This window comes from Ranitomeya imitator, chromosome 6 (genome assembly GCF_032444005.1).
Source record: "Ranitomeya imitator isolate aRanImi1 chromosome 6, aRanImi1.pri, whole genome shotgun sequence".
Classification (NCBI taxonomy): Eukaryota; Metazoa; Chordata; class Amphibia; order Anura; family Dendrobatidae; genus Ranitomeya; species Ranitomeya imitator.
In genome coordinates this window covers 432,580,679-432,596,357 of record NC_091287.1, presented here as the reverse complement: position 1 = coordinate 432,596,357, position 15,679 = coordinate 432,580,679, and the positions used below count along the sequence as shown (strand labels likewise).

Here is a 15,679-nt window from a genome sequence, read left to right as displayed (position 1 = left end):
ATGTTTTGGGTTGTCATTATGATATAAAAAGAGAAAACACAGTAGTTTGACAATAAATGGCTTCACCCAACCACTAACCATGAGTGGAGGAAAAGTTTTGGTGTTATTGTTCATATTCTCTAAAAAAAGGCCAAGAAAGCAATAATTCTGCTGTGGTATGTAAACTTTTGAGAACAACTGTATATAATGACCAAAGGAATAAGAGGAAACCCAGCGGGAGCTGAGGAACACAATCGTACAGAGAAGAAAGGCAATGTCTTACCTGCTCCGCATCTGTATTGCGCGGTACAAAATAAATAATGTTCCTTGTAATCTGTTGGGAAAGCTGGAAAACTTCAAAGGTGGCAAAATGTTAAGGAAAAGGACAATAACAAACTATCAACATTTATAATATACCTATTGTCGTTATATAGGTTTCTCCGACAACCATTAATGGTTCGGGGGGCTCTGACTGGCAGGTAAATCTTATTCTTTGGCAGCAAATGAAGATTTTGAAAAAAGTAAGGAACTAAAATATGTGTAAAGTAAAGTTAAGCATTTTCCTCTTACGTACTGATATACGGAGGTATAGATGTGCCGCACCCTGGCAGCTCAGTGACGTTTCCACGCACACGTGAACTCTTATCAATAGGTTCAATGCTCGGCTAAACGAGAAGTTCAGATGCAGTCACCTCTACATGGGAGGCCAAAAGTAAATCACCAGGTTCCCCGGGAAGTCTGTATTTGGGACGTACATAGCCATACACCAAATCCCGGGATGTATGTACCGCTAGGTGTGAGTAAACATATGGTGACAATGGAGAGGAGCGGTATAGAGCGATGCCTGAACATGACTGATGCCTGCTCTGTACAAATCTATGAAAAAACAGCAGAAATCTCATTTTTTTACAACAGGATTAGATGATGATAAAATCTAGTCATAGTTTTATGTCTAAGGTATGCGGTGGCATCCGGCATATACCAACGTAAAATGTACTCCCTGCCAATGGCATACATTTATGTTTCAGGTGACCCACTGTATAGGGAAATGCCATCTGCGGTGCTCTACTACACAGGACAAGACTGTATGCCGACACATGCCACCATAACAGACCAAAGGACATGGTTCCGGCCTTTCTTTGGGTACATGGCAGCCTATGACAGCGAATGTAGCACATACATTGAATTACCTCACATAATGAGATGTGAACACAACCTTATTTAAGCAAGAAGTTTCTTGCAAGACGATGCTGATGTCTGCAGAAACATTCTGACGAGTTCTGCATTTTATATTTGCATGCAGATTCAGATGTGGATTTCCCCATAAAACAAAAAATGGGCAAAACCTGAGAATTATGTCCCAGAATGTGCAGCCTGTCCTATCATTAATGCGGATCTTTTCTTTTCTAGAATTAACATATAACCTTCGGACAAAAGCTAAGCTCCGCTCCACGGTCAAAAAAATGGTATCTAAAAGTATTCTGACGAGAAGAACCTCCATGGCAATGTTGTAATGTGCCAGTACAGGCAGGCCGGAGTACCGAGGCGATGTCTAATACCCCCCTCAGCATCACTGTGGCAGCTTGTTAGCAGCTTGTAAAGGATATCCATCAGGGGACATCATTGTCTTGATATCAAAGGTTTCTGCACTGACATAGTCCGGACCGCCCCACGGAGGGCTGAGAAATACGACGTCTGCCTTCAAATCACGAGCGATGCACATGAAATCGGCACGGATCAGCTCAATGCGATCTGCAACGCCATACACCATGGCATTATTGTAAGCCAAATCCAACTTCACGGGGTCAATGTCCACAGCAATGACTGCAGAAAAGGGAGAAGTGCAGAAACATTAGTGAGTGGCTGAAGACAAGCAAAGAAAAGAATAAGCAAGCCATTCCCTCTGTTTTTGAGGGTATAATAACAAAATGGATCTATTAAAAAAAGAATATGCCATAAATATCTAATAGGTAAGGATCCCAGTGGTTGGACCCATACCCATCTCCAGGACTGGGGTCCCCTGACCGGAGGCCGGTCTGGTGGGGTGGAGAATGAGTGTAGAGGTGACCGCCATGGGCTCCTCTCTGGGGACATTCTCATCACCCTTTCTGAGGCTTTGCATTTGTCTACAGAGACTAAAGCTTACCGTGCATTCCTGCTAAGGCAAACTGAATGGCATTGCCACCGACACCACAGAAAGCATCTACGACGACCGCACCACTCATGCACTGCCTGACACGGTGTGCTATGTGCTCTGCAATCTTTTCTGGGGTAACAGAAAACCAACCCTCTGCAAAATATAAAACACAGCATTCATTATGGGGGATATCTGGCCAGATGGTTTATCTTCTCACTGTACATGGGCCTGAAGACTGAGGAAAGGCGGACATTTATTGCGTTTGAGACAAAATTTCTGCACAAATTGCCATATTTTATTGTTGTGAATACCTAAGGCAAGTCTGTCAATGCTTCACACCATTTATTACACAATGTATAGTACAAACACAAAACATTAAAATGACGAGAATAAAGATCATGGTTAAAAATATGGTAATTTACCCCAAATTCTACATTAAACATGTGGCACCTTGGTCTCAAGCTCTTACCTATCATTGGGTCGTGTGCTACCAAGGTGTAAAAAGGTGCAGATGCAAGATCTGCAGAAAATGTGTCATTAAGGTGCAACTTCTGAAAATTATGGAGTTAAAAGGAGTAGATTTGGCACAAATTACACCATTTTTAATAAAAGTGTCCGTTCTGTACAGGTATGGACTGTATCATTAAAAAAAAGTTACATTTCTCCAAAACCAACATATAAGTAGCTGGGAGTTCGGGTCCAGAAACCCGCGGCTAGTCTCGGAATTGCAGTCCATATACAGACTGCAAAATACGCCCGCCTGAACCCGGCCATGCTGAAAGACGCACATAAAAGAGGAATATGCCTTTACGTACGCAATTCTCTGCACTTTAGTCTTCAGTGGATCATTTCACAGAATCCACTCATTATTATGTAATAAAGTGGTTTTCTCATTCCAAATTTGTATGGTCCATAGGCCAGGAGAGGGGTAATGCACATGAACCGAGCTGGTACTCGCACTCTGTTCTGCTGCTTCAGTGGTGATTTCATGACTACACCGCTGCAGCCAATCACTGGGTTCAGTGGCTCAGTCAACTTAAGGTACCATCACATTTAGCGATGCTGCAGCGATCTAGACAACGATGCCGATCGCTGCAGCGTCGCTGTGTGGTCGCTGGAGAGCTGTCACACAGACAGCTCTCCAGCGACCAACGATGCCGAAGTCCCCGGGTAACCAGGGTAAACATCGGGTTACTAAGCGCAGGGCCGCGCTTAGTAACCCGATGTTTACCCTGGTTGCCAGTGCTAATGTAAAAAAACCAAACACTACATACTTACATTCCGGTGTCTGTCACGTCCCCCGGCGCTCTGCTTCCCTGCACTGTGTAAGCGCCGGCCGGCGCTCAGTCAGTGCAGGGAAGCAGAACGCCGGGGGACAGACACCGGAATGTAAGTATGAAGTGTTTTTTTTTTTTTTTTACATTTACACGGGTAACCAGGGTAAACATCGGGTTACTAAGCGCGGCCCTGCGTTTAGTAACCCGATGTTTACCCTTGGTTACCAGTGAAGACATCGCTGGATCGGCGTCACACACGCCGATTCAGCGATGTCTGCGGGAGATCCAGCGACGAAATAAAGTTCTGGCCTTTCTGCTCCGACCAACGATGTCACAGCAGGATCCAGATCGCTGCTGCATGTCAAACACAACGATATCGCTAGCCAGGACGCTGCAACGTCACGGATCGCTAGCGATATCGTTGTTAAGTTGTTCAGTGTGAAGGTACCTTTAGAGGCTCCAAGCTGCTGAACCCAGTAATTGGCTGCAGCGGTGTCGTCAGGACGTCACCACTGCAGCCTGTAAACAATCACTAGGGCAGTGGTGATAAGGCTAGTACCAGGTCATTTTCTTATTTTATACCTTTGTTAGCCTATGGATAGGAGAAATGTAAAATCTTGCCCAAACCTGTACTGGTTTGGGCAAGATTTCTGTCTAGAAGAACATGATATATACAGTATATATTGTACCTGTGTAGCTACACTGCGGTATCCCTGTTTCCAGAATTTGAGCTTACTCATGGTGATCCTATAAGCTTTATGACAGGGCTTATAATCCAATTGTTGGCTAGTGACAACTTGTATGTTATTATAACTTCCACAAGGTGTTAACGCCCAGCTTCAGGTAAGGAGAATCTGCCATGTTAGCAGCACCTGGCTGTAATAGGGCTACAAGCGTGAGCCATGTATTTATGCCCCTGAGGAGATTGTGGGGTCAGGGCATGGCTCACACACACTGCAATCCCCATCCTTAGCACTGGAAGCAAGTATAAGCCACTAGAAAACTGCACAGGATTAGTGATGAGCGAACGTGCCTGGATAAGGTGTTATCTGAGCATGCTCATGTGCAAACAAAGTGACTTTGGCATGCTCGAAAAATACGTTTGAGTCCCCACCGCTGCATTTCTTGCCGCTGTTCGACAGCCACAACACATGCGTGGTTGCCTGTTTGTTAGACAATCCCTCCATGTGGTGCGGCTATCAAACAGCCACAAGACAGGCAGACGAGGGGATCTGACCATATTTTTCGAGCACGCCGAAGTCACTTGGTTTGCACATGAGCATGCTGGGATAACACCTTATTCCCAGCACGTTCACTCATAACTACACAGGACTGTTAAGAAACCCAAAATAAAACCGGAAGAGAGTTAAAATGCTGGTTGACAATCATAGTTCCCAAAAAACAAGTGGGCAAACAGACAGCACACAGATCAATGTTAATGGATTGTACTTCACATGAACCTTCCCCCACATGTACCAACGGTGAAAGGAAAAAAAAACTGCATCAGATGCTAGTCTCATCCATAGATTGCAATGTGCAAAAATATGAGGAATAAAAACTGATGCCACACAGACACGGTGCGTGTGGAATCCGATGTTAATGGACTGATGGGATTTTTAAAGAAAAGCAACTGAATTTGGCTTTTTGCCATTTTTAGTTGTTGATGTATAAAAACACATGCCACACAGAGGTCAGAAACAGACGGATAGGATGGAATGCAAATGAAAAATCCTGTTTTTTGTGAATGAAAAGCAGACAATTTTTCATGAACTCTTGTACACTCAGCCTAAAAGTACAAACCCTGGAGACAGTAGAGCTTTACATAACGCTCATTACATAAAAAGGAACGTGACTGCAATAAACCTCATTAGTGGCATGATATCCCCATATTTTCCTAAAACACAGCCCTAATATGCCCCCTGTACAGACGCCCATGTTCTCGTCACGGCCCACCTTCATCGAGCTTAATTCCTTCATCAAAGCGAGAGAAGAGCCTGTAGCGCTGAGCCCAGTACTTGGCCAGGTGAGGATCAGCCGCAATTTCTGGGGGCAGAAGCTGAATCTTCTTTTTCTGCTTTTTCTTTTTTTTCTTGCACTTGACATATGAACCCACTCCTATAATACAATGACATACACAGACTTACAAATATACTTATTATGAACCCCTTAAGGATGTAAATAATTTTCATTTTTTCTTTTTTTACAATTTTCGTTTTTTCCCTCCCTTGCTTCTAAAAGCCACAACTTGTTAGTTTTTCCTATCGACACAACCATACGAGGGCTTGTTTTTGGGGGTGAAATATAGTTTCATCATTCATTTACCATATATTGTATTACAAACAAGAGCGGTGAAATGGTGAAAAAAAAAATGCTATTCCGCCATGGTTTTTTGGGTTTCGATTTTAGAGCATCCATTGTGCAGTAAAAACTACCAGTAGCCATTAATTCTGGCCATGGGGTTTTGTAGTTGTGGGGTGGGGAGGTAGCCTGGGGCAATAGATCGGGCCTCTCAAATGCCACTGTCAGGGATTACCAGCGATATAATGCAGCCGACATCTGCCCGGGGTTGGGTGGGCTCGGCTCCTGAGCCCGCCCTTTATATCTGCAGCACACTGTAATAGTGGCATGGGAGTGGGAAGGGGTTAAAGAAGTAAAACCAAATATGAAAACAGATTTGGGCTATCTGAACACAGAGGTTATCAAGGAGTTTTTGATGCAGAAACTCTCCACATTCTTGTCCGAATCTCAAAGATCGTAAATACTTCTGCTCCAAAAACACTCAGTGAGCACGCAGCCTTAGACATAGGAAAGGGACATGTTGCTTGGTTTCTGGGGCTTAAGCCATAAATTCAAAGCAGTTTTTATTATGTAACAATAAAATATTTCCATACAAACCAATACTATTGTCTTCCTCGTTGGCCTGCAGATAGTCTGGAATTTCCAGAGAGACGCGCTGTCGTGTAGAGGAGCTGGTCCCAGGATCTGCTGGCTGCTCCGTGGCACTTGCATGGTGTGAGCACCAGATGGCGCTAGCAGGCAGCGCAGAGCCGATCTCCGTGCTTTCACCGGGGCGGTCCAGCACGTTGGACGGACATGTAACAATCTGATCCTGACATTCGCGTGACCAATATGGAGCAGGACGGTGTTTCCCTTCAGAACGGTCCTCATCCCCAGGCTGCTTGCATTCACCAACACTGGAATGATCCAGACCTTCAGAGTCGGAGGTGTTAGTAGAATCTTCCATCTTTGGCGGTGAAACCTTGCCATTTAATAAATCACCAGTTGGTTCAGCAATATCTTTTAGAAAATTTTTCACCTAACATCAAAATAAAAAGTGAATTATTAAACAGTTCACCCCACCATAGGACTGCAAAGTGACAAATACAAGAAAATATCAAGCTTTGAAGATCCAAGTGCTAAAATAGAGGCTCATCCTGAGACGTAGCAGAGACGATGGACAACGTCAGCAGGAAACTTACAGGGGTTATACAGTTCTCTATCATATATTTGTAATTAAAAGGGTCGTCTCATCTTGTGTCGTCAGTCTGTACTGTGGGAGAATGACATCTCAGCCGGCGGCATGTCTGCCACATGATGTTATAATGGTGGATACTCTAGCAGAATACGAGGAGGGCCTGGACGTCTTACCTGATAATTATTACAGGTTATGGGTACCAGATTCGAGGTAGGACGCTGATCCAGGGAACTAGTCTGATTGTTGCATGTGAAGTCGGGAAGGAATTTTTCCCTAATACGGGGCAATCAGCCTCTGCCCCATGGGGTGTTTGCCTTCCTCAGGATTAACATGTTAGGCTGTAGGTTGCACTTGATGGACTTACCGTATGTCTACCTTCAACACTATGAAACGGTGTGTTCCCTGCTACGGCAGCATCGGCGGAGCGCATGTACACTGATGCTGTTAGATGCAGCGATCCGTCCAGCGAAAGAGCAGCTATTGCAGAGTGCTTGTAAGCGCTGCGCTCCTTCTCTAGGAGCTCGGCTGCCGCTCATAGCCAATGAGCAGGAAACAATGAAATAAAAAATCCATCCATTCTTAAGAACAGAGAGAATAAGCAATTTGAAAAGTATCTTTCAACCTAAAGCACTTAATTATCAATAATGATAATGAGAATAACCCTTCAATATTTTTTATAGTATTTATTAGTTAGTGGGGATGCTGGGTGTCAGATCCCTACCAAAACAATATTGTGGTATGTGTCTGACAGCCAGCACCCCTGCTACCTGTTACTCAGCTTGTGATTCTTATGGGGCACAGCTGGGTACTTCTCGTAGTGCCCGGGTCTGCAGATCAGTTTAATTAAAAAAAAGGACAAAGCTGTAGTAGACGGCAAAACCAGACACTACTGAACGTACATGTATGTAACTAGTGGAGGCTCTGACATTGCGTCTGTATATTGTATCCTGTATTCTGGGATATAGCACGTATACATCACATATCAGATATAGTCAGAATACAAAGATATCCTGCAGTTAATAGAAGGATTTGTTACACACAGATCCCAGAAAGCAGCTGTATGAGAATCGGTGCAGTGATGTGCCGCAGCGTTCACAGCACCGCAGGAATGTAACTGCAGGGTTAGCGGAAACACGGTAAGCGTGCATTATACGTAGAGATTCACATCCTAAATTCAGGATATTCACCTTGTTCACAGTTTTACTTTTTATTGGTTTCACTTCTGATTCTTCAGAAAAAAATATGTGTCTGTTCTTCACTGGCCGGTGCATGTCTAGGAAATGTGAGCGGTGCTTCACGCCTTTCTCCAGGTAGCGCAGCGTCCGATGCTTGAAATGTGAAATCCCCCCATATCTGTAGAAACAGTCACAGGTCCAAATGAGACAGAGCTTGTTGATCGCTGCATCCTTATTTTACTTTTTTTTTTTTCTTTTTTTTTTTAAGGAATAACTATATTTTCACCAGACAAAAAAAAGGTGATTTATTTGTGTGTTTTTTTTATATTTGAAATGACTCATTTTTCTAAACAATTATTATTTTGCTTTAAAAAAAAAATCTATTAGCAGACTTAGGCCATGTTCACACAGTGCGTTTTTTACTGCAGAACCGCCGCGATTTTGCCGCTGCGGCTCCGCAGCTGTTTTCCATGCAGGGTACAGTACACTGTACCCTATGGAAAACAGGAACCACTGTGCACATGATGCGGGAATCGGGAAAAAAAGCCGCGCTGAATAGCCGCGGTAAAAAAGAAGTACCATGTCACTTCTTTTTGCGGAACTGCAGCGGTTCTGCACCCATAGACCTCCATTGTGAGGTCAAACCCGCAGTAAAACCCGCAGATGAAAAATATATCTGCGGGTTTTACTGCGGTTTGTGGTGCAGAACTGCTGCAGTGTGGCTGCCCCCCCGTGCCCCAATCCCACCCCCCCATGCTCCGATGCCACCCCCCCGTGCTCCGACGCCCCCCCCGTGCCCTCATCTCCCCCCCTTATACTTACCCGGCCTCCCGGTGTCCGTCCGGCCGTCTTCTCCCTGGGCGCCGCCATCTTGCAAAATGGCGGGCGCATGCGCAGTGCGCCCGCCTGAACCTTACATAATAGCATTACAAAAACCAAATGGACCATCTTGACCTAAATGGAAAGTACGCTAGAGGGACACTTGGGTACCAATACCAATGTACGTAGAGTCAGCAATATTACCCGTGGCTTGCCTTCACCTAGGTGTATCACGCCCCCGGAAGAAGAACAGGCGAAACGCGCGTCGGGGTAATATACTTTTGTTTATTCTATGCTATAGGACTCTTACTTGGTTTGCTGACTCTACGTACATTGGTATTGGTACCCAAGTGTCCCTCTAGCGTACTTTCCATTTAGGTCCAGATGGTCCATTTGGTTTTTGTAATGCTATTATGTAAGGTTCACTTTGCTGAGTATCAGGCTACGTTACATATATGGGTCAATAGAAGTAGGACGCAGCATTAAGTAATAACTATTGTTATGCCTTAGCTGTACGGTGTTTTGTTGCATTTATGAGGTACTCTGGTGTTACGATTTTATGTTTAATTAGTTATTAATAAAATTTATATATATTTGCATTCCATGAGCCACGTGTAATTTCTTCTTGCATGGCTTTTGTTGTTATGATTATTCTATGGAATGTGACCAAGCTGGTTTTAGCTTAGGTCAATTGGATTAATATGTATACACAGTTCACACAGGTCAATTGGATTAATATGTATACACAGTTCACACAGTGTAACATGACATGGGGATGAAAAGTTTCACATTTTCTGAAAAACTTAAGTAAGATCCATTAAGCGGACACAGGAATAGGAAAATTTGCATTAAACTCAATAAATACAAAAGGCCAATCTGCAAAAGAGACAAGTCCTTTATGGCAGCCAGCGAGCAGGAGTACAGAGCGATTGCTGATCAATCAGAAGGGCTAGCCCCATCCCATGCCGGTAGTGAAAGGGTATGTTCACACACTAAGTATTTGCCTCACATATTTGTTAATGTATCTATTGGCCGGAGTTCATTACAATGGGTGAAAACGCTGACAGAATTGACATCCTGCAGATTGAAAACTGCTTCAAATCTGCAAGGAAAAAATATGTAACGTGTGCATGACACTTCAGGGATCTCATTCGCTTTGCAGGAACACTGAAATGCTGAATTTTTCAAGGCAAAACTACTACGTGTGAACATACCCAAAGTGTGCCATTCCTTATGCTGGGATCTGGTCAGTACGTATGGACACATCTTACTGATCCTGAAGTACAGGTGACAAATCACCAATTCTCTGCCTGTAACATGAGGCTGGGATACAGGACAGGAGCCCATGACACTTCGTTACTGAGCCTTGCTTTACATGAAGAGGACATACACTACTCACACAAAGTTAGGGATATTTGGCTGTAGGGTGAAATTTCAGGATGATCTTAAAATGCCTTACAACCTTAAGTGCCTGAACGTAATGTGACCGTCTCTAAACCTTTGAGTGCACATGTCCACCTGTTCAATGTTTCAGTACTTTTCGCACAACTTGCTGTTCTCTAACAAGAGGATTAATGGCAAAAGTCACAACAGACGTTTGATCCATTAATTGGCCAATAAATCTTGGGGTTTAATTAGAATTGTCATTTAATCAGTCCTCCTCATCATGCTGGTCACATTTTGACATCATGAGAACAACATGACACCTAACAATTAATTAACAGTATCTCCCCATTGCGAGGCTTCAGGCAGGATGTTCTCAGACGGAAGCGGACACTGAGCTTAGAGTGTCACTGGGTCATCAGCAGGTGACAACAGAGATACAGAGAGACGGGAAGAGTCACAAAGGCAGAGAAGTGGACGTCCTTTGGCCACATCCCAAACTGATGACGGCTTCATTGTGAACCCTTCACAACCGGATGATGAATGCCACACAACTGCAGGCACATTTTAGGGAGGTGAGAGGCATCCAAATGTCACGTCAGACCATTCAAAATCATTTACATCAACATGGTTTGTGTGCTAGAGGACCTGCAAGGGTACCTGACCACTCCAGCTGGGCCGGGGAGCATCTACGCTGGTTGAGGGACCAGCAGGCCTCAGTGCTGTTTACGGGTGAAAGTCGATTCACACTGAGCAGAAATGATGGCTGCCAACAATGTTGCAGACGTCAAGGAGAGCGCTATCCATCAGCCACTGTTATCACCAGATGAGCCTTTGGTGGTGGCGTTACAGTGGGGGCAGGTGGGTCTAGTCATTACAGACCTGCCCTACACTTTGTGAATGGTGCAGTGACAAGCCTCAACTACATGAAACCATTAATCCTGTCATTGTGCCTCTGCATGAACAACACGTTCATGGACGACAGTGCTCCAGCTCATCGAGGTCGCATACATAGGGAACATCTACTGGACACTGGGGTACCTCAAATGGAGTGGCCTGCACTTTCTTGAGACCTGAATCCCATAGAAAACCTATGGGATCAGTTGAGTCGCCATGTAGAGGCTCCTAACTCTACCTCAGAACCTCAATGACCTGAGGGACACCCTTCAAGAGTGGGATACAATACATCAGCAGACAACAGCACAAGATGTGATTGTCAGCTGTAATCGATGCTCAAGGCCACATGACAAGTTATTGAGACACTGACTTTTTTTTTTTTTGGGGGGGGTGGTGGAGGGGGGGGGGGGGGGTAATATGCTGATCACCGTTGTTGGCTTCTGTTTCAATAAATTGTTAGAGGTGAGGAAATCACCATTGCATGCTTCTACTTAATGCCGTACTTTCAGGATAAAGTATCACCGTAGAGTGAACTATTTAGGTTTTCCATAAATTTCACCAAAAAGCCAAATATCCCTGGCTTTTTAGGAGTGGTGTATATGAAAAGACTGGGAGCAGGAGGTTTCCTTCCTCGATACTGCATGGACAATGAGAAACCAATCACAGCAGAAAATGTTTGTTGTTCCTCTAGTCACTTCTCTGCACATTTACAACAAATTTTACAATGACATCAGAAACCAAGATTTCATTTCTTACTTCTGTCCTGTGCCATGTTTTAGCCCCAAGACAGTGGAGAGTTCAGCAGCCACATCACACGGGTTCTCTTCAGCATCCAGTTCATGGCTAAGGAAAGAAAGAAAATTTGAGAGTTTGTACGAAGTGTTTTTATTTCACTTTTTGATCCATCCAGCAGATGATTATGTCAGGAATATTGCCAGCAGTATACCTCAGACTGATGCCCCTGATGTGTGGCAAATGTGGGCAAATGATAGCATTATAAGAAACGTATAACACACAGTACACACTGTCTTATGGATAAGCAAAACCCATAGAAATGACCTGCTGTATCAGTTGTATACATGCAGCGGGTAGGAGCATGTTCACACTGGCCACTAAACTGACAAAATCCAAGATGGAAACAAAGAGCAGTGAGGGAGCCGGCTTCTGTTTTCCTTTCTCACACAATCTTCTCTACTGGACTTTAGAAATACCAGGAAAATACTGGAACTTAGTCCAGCCAGCAGAAGACAGCCTCTGACTAGGTATACATTGAAGATCAATGCAAAAATGGAGGGGTTATAACAGCACCTTACCTCCTCTTGATTTTAGCCTGTTTGCATTCTGGGGGTTCATCATCATCACCATCGTCGTCATCGTTATCTCGTCCATTTCTAGGCGTTTGTCCACCACCTGGCGATGTATTCCTGAAAACCTGTGAAACTTGAAGGAAGAAAATTAATATATGTAATAAGAACACTAATATGTTTAATTTTGGCTCTACTAATATGTATAATACATGTAGAAAGAATAGCTTCATGGATGAGGCTTTAAAGGGAATCTGTCACCAAGCTCAACTTTCCACCCTCCTCCAAACCGCATATATGGACATCCCAGGGGATCGACCAGCATGAATCCAATGACAGGTTCCCTGTAATTACATAAGCTCTCAGACAAGCCAGGCACTTATTAGGGTGATCCATATAATTACTGAATATGAGACCAGCAGTGGCTAAACAGTAATGGCAGGCCTCATGGGGGGCCAAAAAATGTAAATGTTTAGTCCTCCTGTCTCATCCCTTCCTACCATGCAATCCATGATGGATAACAGACTGTATAGGAGAGCAGGAAGACAGGAGCCATGTGCAGAATAGCTAAAAAGGCAGGGATGTAGCAAGTGCAATTGCTAACGGCAATCACTTACATTGGGATTTCTGAAAAGTTGCAAGAAAAATAAATATATATATATATATATATATATATAGTATAGCAGTAGCCCCATATATAACATGCCTGTCTCTGGTAATCATCTCATTGTGGCTCCACATATAGTGGAAGCCATACAGTAGAGAAACTTATGGCTTTTCTGGTCTTAGACTACATATTTCTAATTAGCAGTAAAATTCCCATCATAATTAACTAAACGTTTCAAAATCCTAACCCATGAAAACGTGCGCTCAAACAAATCGCCAGAATGTGAGGAAGAAGGAATAATAAATGCCCAGCAGTTAATCACAGGACACTTTCCTCCCAATTATAAATGGCTTTAATGAAAACTCAGCTAGGGCCATTTCCTGCTTTATATCTGCAATAAATTAGCTATTAGTACAATCGATAGGCGCTAATTCTACAGACCTGGCCGGCTGGTATCAGCGTGTCCAGATGATGCATGCCTATCCGAGGAGCCAACATCTGCGGGTTCACTGTAATCCGGATCACAAGGGCATTGAGCTTCAAGGCTCTCTGGGTTCTGCATCTGATGACTGTCATAAATAACACTTAAAGGTTTACTGTCTCCCTCCATTTCCTTTGTATCAAGATTTATGTTCTTCAGTCCATTTACGCAGTCACTGAGGCAATCAATACTTTCTGCAGAAGTCAGGGGTATGTGCAGAGTATGGTCTGTGAGCTGATCATTAGCAGCAGCTTGTGCCTCCACTATGTCATTACCATCACAGTCCCGGAGCTCATCAAATGTCCAGCCCTGTTGTGCCCAGTACTGAAACTGCTCATAATAGCGCCAGTATGATTCGTTATAGTGCTCAGCCCATTCCTCCTTGGTTGTGGAGCAATTCCACGGCTCATCGCTCCAATCTTCCCCTGATACGGCCATCTCTTTGTGCTTTGTGATCCAGCCCTGGCACAGCAGACCCTGCCCATACTGGTCCCAGTACCGTTCCCAGCTCTCCCGTGAACAGGGTTCTGCGGATGTCACTTTCAGATCAGTGGCATCCTCATCAGGACATCCTTCATTGGGCTCCTCCTCCTCAGGACATCCTTCATCGGGCTCCTCCTCCCTAGGACATCCTTCATTGGGCTCCTCATTACCAGGACATCCTTCATCGGGCTTCTCCTCACCAGGACATCCTTCATCGGGCTTCTCCTCACCAGGACATCCTTCATCGGGCTTCTCCTCACCAGGACATCCTTCATCGGGCTTCTCCTCACCAGGACATCCTTCATCGGGCTTCTCCTCACGAGGACATCCTTCATCGGGCTTCTCCTCACGAGGACATCCTTCATCGGGCTTCTCCTCACCAGGACATCCTTCATCGGGCTTCTCCTCACCAGGACATCCTTCATCGGGCTTCTCCTCACCAGGACATCCTTCATCGGGCTTCTCCTCACCAGGACATCCTTCATCGGGCTTCTCCTCACCAGGACATCCTTCATCGGGCTTCTCCTCACCAGGACATCCTTCATCGGGCTTCTCCTCACCAGGACATCCTTCATCGGGCTTCTCCTCACCAGGACATCCTTCATCGGGCTTCTCCTCACCAGGACATCCTTCATCGGGCTTCTCCTCACCAGGACATCCTTCATCGGGCTTCTCCTCACCAGGACATCCTTCAACGGGCTTCTCCTCACCAGGACATCCTTCATCGGGCTGCTCAATGCTTACAGAACCCTCCTCATCTTCACACACCTCATAAATGTCGTCTATACATTCCTTTATGCTTAGTTTTATGTCATAGGAACATTTTGTCTTTTTCTTCTTTTTCTTGTGAATTTTATGCTGCTTCACACGAGTTTCCAGAGGCTGAAAACAAAAGGAAAGCACAAATAAAGTGAAAAAATAATCACAATCCAAATAGGACTTGTATCAATATAATGGCAAGATCTGCGGTATAGAATTCACATGGCGGCCAAGAACGGGTTTAGGAGATGCCAGAATATATGATGACCAGACATCCAGAGGGACCCGTGGTCAGCAGGGTAGCGTCTCAAGGAGACACAGGGTCTAGTTTGTCACAAGGTGCACATATCTCTATAACATACCTACACATGACTACACATGGCTATATGAAAGGGAATCTGCAGACCCATTTTCCCTGCGATGCAGAATATTATTTTATTAAACAATTTTTTTTACTCAATCTCCCCAGGTCCAGTGCTGCGTCTCCTGGTTTCTGTTATTGGCTGCAGACAATCTAGAGAGCTCAGCGGCTCAGGCAGTGCAACACTGTCAATCACTGAGACAATAAAAGACCCCAGAAACAGTGATGGACACTCAGGGCTGGATCCCAGGGAAAGTGAGTAAAGCACAGTTTGATTTCATGAACACCTGTTTTCTGAAAATGGAAAAAAATATATATACACATACAGTGGCATGTAAAAATTTGGGCACCCCTGGTCAAAATTACTGTAATTGTGAACAGTTAAGCAAGTTGAAGATGAAATGATCTCTAAAAGGCCTGACGTTAAAGATGACACATTTCCTTGTGTTTTAGCCAAAGAAAAAATACATGTTGTGATTTTTTACATTTTAAAAATTACAAAAATTACAAAAAGGAAAAAAGGGCTGATGTAAAAATTTTAG

At 44.2% G+C, this 15,679-nt stretch overlaps 1 protein-coding gene across 3 annotated transcripts in view; it reads right to left on the bottom strand.

Moving 5' to 3' along the window:
* TGS1 (trimethylguanosine synthase 1) overlaps nt 1–15,679 on the bottom strand; it is a 123,763-nt gene that overhangs the window by 81,737 nt on the left and 26,347 nt on the right. For all 3 annotated transcript variants that reach the window (XM_069731360.1, XM_069731359.1, XM_069731358.1), the window contains exons 5-13: nt 13,495–14,899; nt 12,456–12,582; nt 11,899–11,985; nt 8,056–8,221; nt 6,289–6,709; nt 5,347–5,508; nt 2,126–2,269; nt 1,587–1,803; nt 263–341 (exon numbers count right to left, since the gene is read on the bottom strand). In XM_069731360.1, the coding sequence (XP_069587461.1) occupies nt 263–341; nt 1,587–1,803; nt 2,126–2,269; nt 5,347–5,508; nt 6,289–6,709; nt 8,056–8,221; nt 11,899–11,985; nt 12,456–12,582; nt 13,495–14,899 (2,808 nt within the window). The remainder of the gene's footprint in view (nt 1–262; nt 342–1,586; nt 1,804–2,125; nt 2,270–5,346; nt 5,509–6,288; nt 6,710–8,055; nt 8,222–11,898; nt 11,986–12,455; nt 12,583–13,494; nt 14,900–15,679) is intronic.